This window comes from Schistocerca cancellata, chromosome 2 (assembly GCF_023864275.1).
Source record: "Schistocerca cancellata isolate TAMUIC-IGC-003103 chromosome 2, iqSchCanc2.1, whole genome shotgun sequence".
NCBI classification, from domain to species: Eukaryota; Metazoa; Arthropoda; class Insecta; order Orthoptera; family Acrididae; genus Schistocerca; species Schistocerca cancellata.
The window spans coordinates 188060370-188075690 of NC_064627.1; the positions used below are offsets into that span (position 1 = coordinate 188060370).

The 15321-nt window shown below is 37.5% G+C and overlaps 1 protein-coding gene across 3 annotated transcripts in view; it reads left to right on the forward strand.

Moving 5' to 3' along the window:
• Nucleotides 1-14812, forward strand: part of LOC126161504 (disks large 1 tumor suppressor protein) — a 935475-nt gene extending 920663 nt beyond the window's left edge. For all 3 annotated transcript variants that reach the window (XM_049917405.1, XM_049917407.1, XM_049917406.1), the window contains 4 exons: nucleotides 5767-5939; nucleotides 6352-6461; nucleotides 8192-8283; nucleotides 11742-14812. In XM_049917405.1, the coding sequence (XP_049773362.1) occupies nucleotides 5767-5939; nucleotides 6352-6461; nucleotides 8192-8283; nucleotides 11742-11848 (482 nt within the window). In that variant the 3' untranslated portion in view covers nucleotides 11849-14812. The remainder of the gene's footprint in view (nucleotides 1-5766; nucleotides 5940-6351; nucleotides 6462-8191; nucleotides 8284-11741) is intronic.
• The last annotated feature ends 509 nt before the right edge of the window (nucleotides 14813-15321 follow it).

Sequence of the window (15321 nt, forward strand, 5' to 3'; positions counted from 1 at the left end):
TCAGTCATAACTTCTATCTTTGGTGAAATATGCATCTAAATTTTTGTTTGTTTGTGAATGACTAGGTATATATATTTAAAAGATTGTCATGCTGTGTACCTGAAAACAAAGCTTTTATGGTTTGAAACTGAGTGATAAAAAAGTGGTGATTGGTGACCTTTTGACTAGAATGTCTGCTTTTGCAAAAACTTCAGTGGCACTTTTTCTAATGGCTTTTGCTTTTTTTCTCATTTGGCTGTATTGCAACTGTCAAAAAATGATTGTTCCTGTTGAGGAGCAGCAGCATTTTTCCAACCAATGAACAGAGAGCTTCTGTGACTGAAGGTGTTTCTCGGCATTATTTTTCTTGTCCCTCCAACTCAATAATTACAAAACCGGCAGAATACTGGTTTTGACCTTTGGTTAGCATTCATAATTGTGTGACTCATACTTGACAACACTACAGGTACTTTGTGTAGAAGTTTAAGTAGAACCAGAAATAACACTTATTCGTTGGGGAGACCTTCAGCATGGTTGAATTACATCAACAGGTTGTTTTGTCTGATTGTGAAGTGCAAAGTGCAGACACTGTGAACTGGCAGTCAGCAATGAGCGAGCATAAACAAACTGCCAGACAGCAGAGCAACAGTGTGGGGAAACCATCCCTGCCTCCCTGTTGCAGGGCAGAAAGCCTGCATCTGCCTGTGTTTTCCTTTTTAGTGAAAGTGGAACTGGCTCTCGGTCATTCAGATTGCCAATCCTTTTTGGTGCTGTGAAGTTTGTAACCAAACTCCGAGGTGGACCAAGATAAGTCTTGTCACTCATTTCAAAATAAGAAAAGAAAACAATGCACAGTACAAAGCATTCAGTAATGGTTACCACACAATTGCTTGCTGAGCTTTGTAGTGCCCTACTGCTAATAGTATTTGATGAAACCACGGAACCACAGTCCAAAACACCCACCACCTAAAACTGCCATGTTGAAGTGTTCGCATTGTACCAACTTTTGAAATTATGCTAGCAGACAAACATAAACATTTCTTTGCCTCTGTACATGCAGTAATGATTCTAATCTTATCTTCATGATTCCTATGTGAGCAATATTTAAAGCCGATTCTTGAAACTTTGTTAATAGTCTTTCTCAGGATAGTCTGCATCTGGCTTCAAGAGTCTGGCAGTTTACTTTGTTTGATATCTCTGACACTCTCCCATGGATTAAAGAAACCTGTGACCAGTCATGCTGCCCTTCTGTATATATATTCAGTATTCCCTGTTAGTCCTATCTGATCGATTCCTACAGTGACTCATTAATGTTATAGTCCTAGGATACTAATTTTTTTTTTTTTTTTTTTTTTTTTTTTTTGTGAAGTGCAAAATTTTACGTTTCTGAAAATTCAAAGCAAGTTGCCAATCTCTGCATCATGTTGGAGTCTTATCAAGATCTGACTGAATCTATATGCATCTCCTCTGAGATAGTACTTCATTATAGATAACTGCATCATCTGCAAAAAGCCTGATTTTACTATTGTCTGTGAGGTCACTAATATACAACATGAACAGCAAGAGTCCCACTGCACCTCCCCAGGGGCACACCCATAGTTAGTTTTACATCTGATGATGACTCTCCATCCAAGATAACATGCTTTGTCCTCACTACCAAAACATCCTCAATCCAGTCACAAATTTCACTTGATACCCCATATTATCATACTTTTGACAGTGATGCTGGTTGTCATTGAGGAGGTCATACTGTTAGAGATACCTCATTATGTCCCCTTCTTGTAGACAGGTGTAACCTGTGCCTTTTACCAAGAAATGGGCACAATTTTTTGTTCAAGGAATCTACAATAGATTATAGTTAGAAGAGGGGCTAACTCAGCCACATATTCAGTATAGAATCTGACAGGGATTCCATCAGGGTCTGGAGCTTTGTTCAGTTTTAACAATTTATCTGTTTCTCGACACCACTAACATTAATACATATTTCATTCATCTTTCAGCTGTATGAGGATTAAATTGAAGCAATTCTCGTGGGTTTTCCTTTGTAAAGGAGCATTTGAAAATGGATTAAGCATTTCAGCTTTTGCTTTGCTACCCTCGATTTCAGTTCCTGTTTCGTTCGCTAGGGACTGGACACTAACTTTCGTGCTACGAACAGTCTTTACATATGACCAGAATTTCTTTGGATTTTGTGAAGTGTCATTTGACAATATTGTGCTACAGTAGTCACTGAAGTCATAACGCATTGCTCTCTTGACAGCTAAATGCGTTTCACTCAACATCTCTTTATCTTCAGCCCTATGCTTTGTTTTACACCTGCTACCCAGTAATCTTTTTTTCTTTAGAAGGTTCTTTACAGTGACCGTGTACCATGAAGGTTCCCTCCCATTATGAACTGTTGTACGGAGTACATATCTAACCAGTGCATGATCAACTATTCTTTTAAGCTTGAGCCATAGTTCCTCTACATGCTCCTGCCCTGTGCTGAAAGTTTCAAGTTTCTCATTGAGGTATGATCTTACTGATTTTTTATTTGGTTACTGAACATATATATCTTTCTGCTTGTTTTAGCTGCTCTCTGTACTTTAATAATTTTTGCTGCCACAACCGTGTCATGGTCACTGATACCAGTTTCAATGTGGACATACTAAAAGATGTCAGGTCTATTTGTTGCCATGTCATCAGTGGGGTTCCTAACTATCTGTTCTAGGTAGCTTTCAGAGAAGGCATTTAGTAAAGTTTCACAGGATGTCTTATCACACCCACCGCTAACAAAACTGTAATTTTCCCAATTAATTGTTGGATGACTAAAGTCTCCACCCATGATTACAGTATGATTGGGGATATTATGGACAAGTAAACTGAGGTTTTCTCTAAAGTTTTTGGCCATATTAGGAGATTAGTCTGATGGGCAATAAAAGGATCCAATTATCATTTTATATCCATTCCTGGTACTGACAATACCTCATCTCCATTTCCCATTTTCCTCTGCTTTCAATATACATGTAAATTTTCCCCAAAAATCTCACTGCTTTTTGTGAGCACTTCAAACTCTTTGTTACGAATGCTTCTACAATTTACTTCTAGGATTTTAATACACCAGTGGGAGGCATTTCTTTCACTCTTACACCGATACCTTTGGGTTTCCTATAGCTATCATTTGGGTTGGATGGAGAGTCATCTAGTCTAAAATACCCTTGTGCATCCCACACACAATCAGCTATCTGAGTAGCAGCTTCTGATGTGTGGTGCTAACCTGAAATATTAAGGGGGACTCTACAGTTGTCAACCCTATGACACAAGTCCAGGAAGTTGCAGTCTATAGCTTGTCGCAGAACCTTGAAAGCCTCTGGTTCAGTCCTTCCGCTTGACACAGAACCAAAGGGTGACAGTCAGTTCTGAGGACAATGCTGCAATTTGTGAGCTTCGTCGAAACTCCACACGCATGGCCGGTGTTCTCAACCCTCTTCGCCAGTTGCTGGAATGACCCAAGAATGACCTCGGAGCCCAAACAACAGGCATCATTTGTTCCAATATGCACCACAATCAGCAGCTGGTTGCACTCTGTTTCCTCAATGACTACCAGAATAGCCTCTTAAACTTGCTGAAGGAGGCCCCCAGGCATACACACTGAGTGCACCTGGCATTCTTCCCTGTCCCTTGCTGCCATTTCCCTAAGGGGTAACATCATCTGCTGTGCATTCAAACTGCTGACAATTAATAGACCCGTACACTTTTGTGTTCGCCTCCTACTGACACCAGACAAAACAGGTTTCCCCAAAACAGGTGAAGTGAGTCCCACCGGCTCAGTTTCAGTGAAAGACATGGGGGTTAGTACAACACCCTGAGTCCTCCCTGGTCCCCATCTACCCTGTACAGGACACCTAGATCTACTATTGACACGTCACTCGCACTTAAGTGGACAGGTAATGACAGATCCTGTACTTTCTGCAGAGGAGATAGGATCCACAGGAGAAGGCAGTACTTTGAGTATCTCTGGTACAGTTATCACAAGTAAGCAACTCTCAGGAGCTCTTTCAACACACCAATTCGCATAAGCTGCCAATTGTTTAACAGTTATCAGAGCAGTTTCCAGCTGCATACGAATGCCATCCAACTCGTGCCATGTTTGAGAACAGCATTCACAGTGGGCCTGCATTTTGGCTGTTGCAGTGTATCACAAGGTATTGAACAAATAACATCAAATTAAACCTGCTGATTGTCTCACAATTTGTTGAGCTAAAAAGTTGCTAATTCCTTATAGGAATTAAAGCAGATACACATAACAAGATTTCTATAAAGCAGCACGAAAACCTTTGGTAAAAATTACTAGTTTCCTAAAACACTGTTATTTTTAGTGTTAACAAACATGAAAATAGAGTTAATTTATGATAAATGCAGGTAATATATAGGGCTGTTCCTCTTTAAGGAAAAACTATATGTAACACAATATGTTAGTTAGAAAGTAATCTGCTACAGTAACTAAATCACAAACAGTGATTTGTTAAAAGTTGCTCATAGATTATGCAAAGGACAATGGCAGCTTCCAAAAATTCTTAGAAACTGACATTTATTTGTCCTGATATACAATGAAATTCATGTGTGATGTATACTTTGGCTGGAGGGTTGCAACTTTGTGAAGCGTCTCATAATGAGAATGAATTAAATTTGTATTGAATGTCGAAATAAGTATAGCTGTGATGACTGTCTTTGTCTCCATGTGGTGTTTTTATTTTTTCAGCATTGTGGCATTGGATTTTAAACTGTTGTTCTCTGGAATTAACAGTGGGACTAAATACATACTGAGAATTCTTCTCCATAACATTACATGTAATCCAATATTACCAAGGCGTGCTGTCACCTGACTCACTATATGACAAAAACCTTTTGATCAAGTAACATTTAAGTGACTTAAATTTAATTGTGATAATCTTTAATTCAAGGCATTCCTTACCAAGCTTTCATGCTCAGATTCTCCAGAGAATCCTGAGGTAGTGACAAGCAGAGTCATGCATGGGGTGTCTTGTGAGCAGGCCCAAGTGATAATTATTACCAATGAAGCCACCTAACATACTGTGGGAAACTCGGTCATTTTTTACACAAATACACATTTTTGGAATCATTATGTTTTCAAATGGTGAACTTCTCAGGTATCTTTTTTTTTTTTTTCTTCTTCCTCTCTCGTTTCTCATCCACATCTATATTTCACAAGCCACCGTAGTGTGTGGTGGAGTGTACTAGTGTCACTTACCCCTTTTCCCGTTTCAGCCGGGAATGCAGGAAGAACAATTTCTGGTAAGCCCCCATGTGAGCTTCACTCACTCTGATTTTACTTTCGTGGTTTTTCAATTCAATTTCAATAGCACTAGGCTTTGAGCTGCTGTGTATAACTTACTTGTGTGGACAAGTTTCATAAAAAGTTAGTTTTCTGTTACATTGTGGTAGCAGACATTCGGCTAAGCATCATATAGATATGCACATGATGGCATTTTTGAATTCTGATAATTTTACTATAGTAGGACAACAAAACATTAACTTATCCATATTGAATCTTTGCTCTTCTGACTGTGAGTTCAAATTTTGGTACATCAGTATTGAATTGTTCTCTGATTTAATGGTATAAAGTAATAACTGAAGGCTGACTCTGATAGACATTGGTGGATCTTGCTGAAACATTCTAAACAAAACCAGAATACTGATAAAATTTTTTCTGTTGCTTTTCACAACAGAGGTTTCATTGCTCCTTTTAAGTATTGCCAGTCAACATTGTATTGTCTTAATTTGCAGACACGACAAGACCCAAACGAGAATATGAAGTGGATGGAAGGGACTATCACTTTGTGGCATCTAGAGAACAAATGGAACGTGACATCCAAAACCATTTATTCATAGAAGCTGGACAATACAATGATAATCTCTATGGCACATCAGTTGCCTCCGTGAAAGAAGTTGCTGAAAAGGTTTGTTCAAATAGTATTCCACATATGTATATTAACTGTGCCATTCACAATATGGGAGATTGTCAATATCAGTGTTGCAGTGTGAGTTTTTTCAATTTCATTTTTTATAGTGTTCTTCAGAAATGCCATGTGTTCAGACTTTATTTCTTTAAGCTCCACTGCACTTGATTTTGCAGTGTTACCTAGTTAATGAATTCAGTAAGATTGCAACTATTCATGAATACATATTTTTATATTTGTAAAGCCCTAGCAATCCACAGTTAGACATTTAAGTGATATAACATATCAGTTCATGCAAATAAGACAGTTATTATGAATACCAGTATATGTAAAAAGATAATAATGTAATTCTGATTGCCTTTGGAAAACAAAAAATCATCAGTGATTTGACTCCTCTGCTAATTTTTAACAGGGAAAGCACTGCATCCTGGATGTAAGTGGAAATGCAATCAAGAGGTTACAAGTTGCTCAGCTCTTCCCCATTGCCATTTTCATTAAACCAAAGTCAGTGGAATCCATCATGTAAGTATTTTCTCAAATATCAGTTTAATTACATCAGGCCAAGTAAGTGAACTGTAACTAGCCATATATACAAAATATTGTTCTATGACGTAGCATGTAAATTTGCATATAGAAAGTGATCAGTTACTTTTTTAACTGACATACTCATATCCAAAGATCAGTTTCATGAAAATTAAGCTGGTTACAATTCTTAAATGTATGCGGTCTAGACAGAAGACAAAATTTGTTGTGCAACCATTGATAATGGAGTTTCTCCAAAAAAGACAGTATGTTAATTTTTGCAAAGGTCTATAAAAGTTTGATACATTTCAGTATTTTAAACTGTAATGTAGAAGAAAATCTGTTCAAAAGGCTAAAAAGTCATCTATCCATTTTGTTGCTGGCTGCTATGCAACACTTTGTCTTAAAAGCAAGCTAAGCTGTGTGTTTTGTCCATCATCTTTTAATTACTATTTAGGTTAATTTCAAATACTACTTTTTTGTTTAATCTTTGAAATGTGGATATTATTGTGTTCTTCCATCTAACCACATTATGGATTACCAAAGCCCAGGATTTCCTTCACACTGATGCTTGTTGTCTTTATATTTATTTTATTTATGCATAGTACTTGTAAGGATTATTTGCATTTAAGTACATTGAGAATTCTTCATTTATAACTTGTTTTTGTATGGCATCAGTGTGCAAAACCAGAAATCTCTGCTACAAGAAACTATAGTGGTGTAGTGTCATGCAAAATGAAATTTGTTCTATGAAATTATATAACTGAGACAAGATTCACAAATACATCAGTCTATTACTGTACTTACTTTATCAAGGATTTCAGATCTATTGAATTTATTTCAATCTCATTTAATGTATTTATTATGTGCCAGATACCTTTCCCAAGAGTCGTTCCACACATTTTCTGTTTTTTGGGCAGATACGTGTAATTTCATTTTTGCAGTGTGTTTATGGAATCAGCCAAAACAAATACTGCTTGTCCTGTGTTTCATGTAAATCCCATTGTCAACAAAAAACATTGGCTTGTTACTCATTTTAACCAAAATGTTATTTGAAGTTAAATTATACATGACAACAGATAGACCGTGGTCCAAATTTAGTCTAGTGTGATGCTTGTTTTAACAATAAGTGTTTATCAGGCCAGCAAAAGTCTAACAACCATTTATACTCAAGGTAGCAAACAAAGTGACACTTCTACATAATGATAGCAAACAGGCTGATGAGATGGTGCAAGTAGACTTAAGGAAATTGAAACACCAAGCCATTATAAATGAAAACCTTTTGAAAGTTATGCTGTACTGTCTTGGTTCACTACATCTACAAGGCTTATTTTTGAAGTGTAATGTGGTTTATAACAAAAATTAACACCAAAAAATTGGTTAGCATTTGTTTTCTACTTCTTCCTTGCCCGACTTGGCCAGTCTTGTATGTCGCTCAGCACATTGCTCTCTGTTATTGCCATGCAGCAGCACAACTAATGCACCTGATGACCCTTAGGACAGATAGTTGGTATTCCGGTATGATGCCCTCTTGAGTAACTTGTAAATAATTTAGCTAATGGGCTACAAATAAAACTGAATCCACTGGTTTCCTTTTTTCAGTTGTTTCTGGTAGTTTCAACCACTGAATTTGGATTAGATACAGTAGCTGAAAGCAGTTTGTGCCCTGTTTGTTGATATTTAATTCATGATAATTATAAATACTTACACTTTGATTTTTGCTCCTCTAGGGAGATGAATAAGAGGATGACAGAAGAACAAGCCAAGAAAACATATGAGCGTGCAATGAAAATGGAACAAGAGTTTGGAGAGTATTTTACAGGTAATTTATCCACGTTTCCTCTATTTTTCAGTACTGAATAAATATTTGATGAGAGTGCTATGTACAGTGTTTGACTGAAATTATTGTTGTTAGAGAAAAGGTAATAGCACCTTGTGTGTTCATAAGAAGGTAAATACCTAAAGCCTATAATAATAATTTTCTGCCAGATACCCACTGGTGAAAGTTTTATCAGAAAATCCTAGGAAGTCCTGGTCATGTGTAAAGTCAATGAATAATCCAAACCATCTGTGCAATCTGTTGCGGATCCTTCTGGTTCAAAACTGAAGGTAGAGACAGAAAGCAGAAATTTTAAATTACACCTTTAAAAATGTATTCACACAATAGGATACTACTGTACCAGTGCTTGACTACCCTACACACGAATGAGTGATGTTGATATAAGTCCCCGCCCCCAAGATTGAAATACAGTTAAGACACTATAAAGTGAACAAGGCACCAGACACTGATGGAATTTCAGTTAGATTTTACATTGAATATGCTATGGAATTACCCTCTTTCCTAGCCCGTATTTACCAAGAATCTCTTGCACAGTGAATAGTCCTATGTGATTGGAAAAGAGTCTCCTTTGTTTGTGAAAAGGGTAATAGATTGGATGCACATAATTAGCAACCAGTATCGCTGATGTCTGTCTGTAACAGGATCCTAGAGTGTGTTCTAATCTCAACCATTTTGAAATTCCTGGAGCTGTCGGAGAGATCAGCACTTATTCAGGGGGGGAAAAAGGAAAAAGAAGAAACTCTTGAAACAACTTGCTTCATTCATACATGACATCTTGCACACAACATATGACAGTGAACAGATAGGTTCCATCTATCTAGAATTCTGTAAGGTGTATAATCATGTTTTTCCAAGTATGTGATTAGCTTGAGAAATATTTGACTAATACAAAGGAGGTTCGATAAGTCTGGTATTAAACACAAAAAAAAGGTTGTTTCATAAACAACTCACCTTATTCTCAACATAGTCTCCATTGAGGGAGATACATTTGATCCAGTGATCTTCCAGCTTATTCATCCCACTGGAAAAATAGGTTCCATCACAATTTGCAAAGCACTTGCTGACCGCAACTATAACAACCTCATTTGACGAAAATTTCTTCCCAGCAATCCAAAGTTTCAAGTGGGGAACAGGAAGAAGTCACTTGGGGCTAAGTCTGTTGAATAGGGCAAATGAGGAACCAGTTCCAAGCCCAATCATGCTCTTTGCTGTTATTATTGTTGATGTATGGGATGGTGCATTATACTGGTGAAAGAGCACTTTTTGCGTCCCAACCATGGTCTTTTTTTCAGCCAACACAAGTTTCAAATGTTTTAACAATGAAGCATAATAGTTGTAGCCCCCCCCCCCCCAAAAAAAAAAAATAAATAAAATAAAATAAAATAAAATAAATCATCATCTTTGCAGCTGACAAAATGGTCTTTGTCTTCTTTGATGTACCTTAACTGTCTTTGTCCATTGTTTTGACTGCTATTTTGACTCTGGTGCATGTTGATGGAGCCACGTTTCATAAACGGTCACAAATCTGTGCAAAAAGTTTTGCAGATTGTGGTTAAATATTGCCAGAGATGATGCACTTTTTGTCATCTTGTGAGAACTGCAGCACCCACCTTGTACACAGCTTCTTCATAGCCAAATCTCTGTGCAATATATTGTGCACTCTCTCAGTTGAGATGCTTACAGTCTTGGAAATCTCACAGATTTTTGTTTGGTGGTCTTGCATTACCGTATCATGGATTTTGCCTTTGGTATCCTTAGTGGTGACTTCACTTGGACGTTCGGAGCATGCTTCGTCTTTGGTGCTTGTCCATCTATGTTTAAACTCACTAAACTAAAAGTAAATGCAAAATGGGATTTTCACTCTGCAGCAGTGTGTGCGCCGATATGAAACTTCCTGGCAGATTAAAACTGCGTGTCGGACCGAGACTCAAACTTGGAACCTTTGCCTTTCGCGGGCAAGTGCTCTACCGACTGAACTTCCCAAGCATGACTGGTGACCCATCCCCACAGCTTCAAATCTGCCAGTATCTTGTCTCCTACCTTCCAAGCTTCACAGAAGCTCTTCTGCGAACCTTGCAGAACTAGCAAGTAAATGGTCTTCAATGATGGTGATGATTCTGCATGAACTTAATCCATTTCTGTTTTGATTTTTTGCAGTAGTCAGACCCTTCAAATGAAAATGTTTAATAACAGCATAAAACTCAGTGTTCTTCATTTTTCAGTCACAGTCAACACACTGACCAACTCAGACAGCTGTCGGCAATGAACTGTACGTGGCACAGTTGGAATTCTTTATATGATTCATGAAGTAATCGAGCTTACAAACTATGAAGGAATAATAAAAATGTTCCATTCTTTCATGGAAATTTATCAGACTTACCAAACCACGCTTGTAGAACCCAGTACATTACATTGGAAGGTGAATGTTCCGCAGAAATGAAAGTAACATCAGGTGTGCCCCAAGGAAGCATAATACAGCCTCCAATGATTTCAGTCTGTATAATTAACCAATCAGATATGATCAGCAGCTGTCTAAGATGCTGACAATGCTGTTGTGTGCAGGAAAGGTGCATGGTCTTACGGAATTGCAGAAAGAATTTGACAAAATTTTCACTCAGTTTAATGAATGCCAGCTCTCTTTAAATGTGGATAAACATAAGGTACAAAGAGAAAGACCGTGTAATATTTAATAATATTATTAGTGGTGAACAACAAGCATCTTACGGAGTATAAGTATTTAAGGGTGATACTAGCTGTGTGAAATGGTACGATCACATAGAATCAGTATGGAAGAGTTAGATTGTTACAATGGTTGGCCACTTGGGCTGCTAAGATGAGAGGGGTGCAAGTGTAAAATTTGTACCCAAAATGTATCACAATCAGGAGCGAAAACAACCCATTTCCATGTTCACTAGATTTGTATTTATTTTTAGAGATCTTACAAGAGCCCAAGGAAGGAAGGAAAGGGGGAGGAGTGTCAAATGTATGTAGCTTGTGTGGAAAAATGTTCTCAGACTGGGCCTTTGTTGGTAAGACAAGAGACTCTGAATGAATTCAGAGATGCTCTACTAGGATTGTAACATGTTGGTGTAGTCCATACGAAAATGTAATAAAAATGCTCAAGGAAGTCGAATGGGAGTCCTTAGAAGAACGACAATTTAGTCCTCGCAAAAGCACCATTGGTGGGTAAATTTGGAGAACCTGTGTTTGAAGGAGACTTTGAAAACATGGTGATGCCACCAACATATATCTCAGGTACAGATCATCAGAAAAAGATAAGACTTATGACTTCTGCATAAGCATGTAGAGACATTTTTCCTTTGTGCAGTACGTGAAAGCATTAGGAAAGAAAATTGACAAAATTGGTATGATGTAATTTATGCCACGTATTGTGTACAGTCTCTCTCTACAATATAAAGTTGCTGTTCCTTCATTTCCAGCTGTAGTCCAGGGTGACACTCCTGAGGACATATACATGAAGGTGAAGGAAGTGATTGAGGAGCAGTCCGGACCGAGCATCTGGGTTCCGTCGAAGGACCAACTGTGACGGTCTGCATGGACCATGCCCGCCCGCCGCTAGATGCGGCTGGCCCGCGTGGCGTAGTGTCTGAAGAGACCGTGGCCTGTCCACATGCCCAAACACACAAACACAATGCGATGGAGTGTTCCGTAGTGATGTCCCACGATCCGATGTGTCGCAAGGAGATTTGCGTGTTATTATCAGTTTTGTGTAGAGCTTGTTGTTTGTTCTTGTATCACTTAACTTGTTATGTGATTGTGCAATTTGTGTGTCAAAGATCCTTTTCAATTTTAACACATGGAATCTGACTAACCACAAAATAGAGTAATAATCTGATATGAAATGTACACCGAGTCCTCGTTATTCGGAGTTTTGAGGCTTTGATTTGTAACTCGCATTGTATTGGCAATAAAATTTTATTCGAGTTAGGTGGTGTCGAAGGCAGTGTTCGACTGTATGCTGGCTTGCTATGGACAGAAGCTCTGATATTAGTGGAACTCGTGTTATTAGACTGTGGATGGCTCATCTGATAACAGATTGTGTTTCCGGTTCTGCTAGATGCTGCGCAGTGGTGGTGATCTGTGGGAGTGGTCTGGGAGCTGAGCACGAGGCAGTGATTTGGGATAATATGGCCGAATTGAAATAGTTGTTTTTAAGAATATGAAGATGCCCAAGTTTCTAAAGTTTCACCCTGTGTGTTGTGAAGCAAGTTAAATTATTTTTCAGGCAGAACTTGAACTGTGTATAGTGTGAAATCTTCATCGGACTGTGTACAGTCGTGGGGTTAAAAAGACTCAGTTTTTGTAAATGACTGACAATTTGGAAAGTGTCTTTGCTGGCACTCTAGAGATCTGATTTTTACTAAACAATCCAGAAATCTCAGTTACTGCATATTATTTCCCTCTGTGTAAAGTGTGTTGCATTAAATGGAGAGAATATAGGTAAAAAGGTAGTACTCACCAGAATGAGGGTTCACAGTTGAGCCAAAAACGTGAAAAAGTGGATGCTGTGACACTAGCATTTGGAATGAGAGGAGTTACAAAGTGGGAGAAAATAAAAGGTGTAGGGAAATGAATGAAAGGAGGTGGCTTTATCCAGTCTTTCCATTAAATAGCAGGTCATGGATAAAGCAGTTAAGGAACGAAGTAGTATATGATGAGAAGAGGCATTTTGGGACAGGAGAAATGCTACAGAATGTAAAGAGAGTAAAAAGTCAAGGTAAAATTAGGATACAAAAAGGAGATAGAACCGTGAGGAAAGGGTAGACAGCTTGCAGAAACAATATGATGGACAAAGATGTCGGTGCAATTACAGGCCTTGAGGATTCAGTCAGTAAAATTGGCACCTTGATCTGTTTAGATGCATTGCAGAGCTCCGGCTGAAATAACGTATTTATTGTACCTGTGCCTATTTATGCTATGGGTTTTATTGTTAGTGACACTGCTTGCATCTGTTGCAGCAGGTAACGTGAATGGCTTTTAAGATGTGCATGAGTAGTGTGCAAACATCTCATCTGTCAATCATTGTGGAAGACTTGACATGAGAATGTGGTCATAAAGACGTAGGTTTTATAACTGCAAAGAAAGAGCAGGAATTGGAAATTGATGAGGCATAAGAATGCCACCTGTCTGTTCATTCATTTACCATTTACACTCAAGATATTCTCTTTCTGCTCTCTTACACACGACTCGGTCCTCCTGTAGAGTGTTTGTGTCTGTGTTTGCTCAGTGCTTACATATTTTATTTTCCTCCTCCTTTTTGCTCTCTGAATACAGAGACAGGAGCAGTTTAGGTTTCTATATTCCCTCTCATGTTTTTGTTGGCTGAACTGTGATACCTATTCTTGCTGAGTACATCAATTTCATTGAGCTGTACTCAAGTTTTCTATTTATCAAATGGGCTGCAAATGTCCATAATCCAAAGATAAGAAGGAAAGCGTCCTGGTTTCCTCCATGAAGAATTAGAGATGTAGTTTAAGAAGAATTTACTACATATGAATAATGATATAATCTGATTGCCATGTTTCAATTTTTATATAGCAATTTAACATTCTTATTACCTGAATTTGAAGATGGTCATGTTTAAAAAAATATGCAGTTTGTTACTAGGTCTTTATTTATTGAGAACTGGTGCCGAAGACATATTCAGAGCTTGTAGTTTGAACACAACATGAATGTACATAACACTCTGTTTATTGGGAAGCTGTATTAAGTGAAAAGTCCTTAGGGGCATAATGGTGGCTAATATTAAACTCCTTGTTTTGTTTTTAATCGTGTAAACCTGCTAACAAGTTGTTAATGCTGAAGCAGTATGGAAGCACAGCCTGCAAGGCACATATGATGTACTGATGGGAAATTCTTAGATATGATATGATGACAATGCATAAATAATGCATTTTCTGTACACTTTTGTGTGTTGTTATTTCTACAATTTTCTGATTTTATTATGTCCTAATGTTCTCTCTCTTGACATTTTGCAATGATGTCAGTCTTTACTCTATTTCTCTTTTCTGTAAACTCACTTCTTTTCTAGCTTTTTTCTTTTATTAGTTAGAGTGGCCTCTATATTTAAATTGCTGTGCCTGAATGTTCTTTTAAATGATGTTTTATCTCTTTTAAATTTTTGAAACTAACTGTCTGCAATTCATTATAGTGTTTTAACATGGCAGATAATGCTTGTAAATCTGAGGCCACAGTTTTCGTAATTAACTTGTTGATGTGTTACTCATTTGTACAATTCATGTTTTAATTCAATGGCTGACATACTCAGTAAGTTCTACTCTCTAAGCAACTGTAGCTTACTATTAAGTGTGTTGGCTGGTACAAGTAAACAGATCAGATGACAATGTGCATGGCTTTTACATATTAACACTGTTTATAATAAAACTTCTATCCATTGACTGCAGTTGTGTAAAAGTGTTGTTGAATTATTATTGTATACAAAAAGTACTGCCCATTTCATTGCAGTGTAAATAAAGTTGAGTCCCCATAACTTTGGTTACTTACAATTATTTCTTATTGGTCTCCTTTACTGTGTAAACCATTGAAAAAAGGTGTTAACCATGTTATTACCAAAGCAAGAATACATCCAAAAACACTTAAGCTGACATGTGAAAAGAGATTTATGTTCCAAAAGCAAAATATTTATATGGAAGATAATTTAACACATAAGCACAGACAAAAACAAAATCCATTTTTTAAAACAAAAAACTGGTAGCCAAGATGGCAGGAATTCTTTTTATTCCATGATTACCGGTTTCGGCAAAACTAAAACCGCCATCATCGGATCTAGGGAGGACAGAAAACACTATAAAAGTGGGTTTGGATTCCACTTATATAACATCTATACATATAAATTTAGTTACATACCTTGGGACATGTACAGGTTGCAACATCAAGGCAAACAATGGTGGTATTAATAGTTGCCTATAACATGCAGGTCTTACAGAATTGTCATAATTAGCACATAGGCGTCCAAGAGATATGACATTATAAATGTTA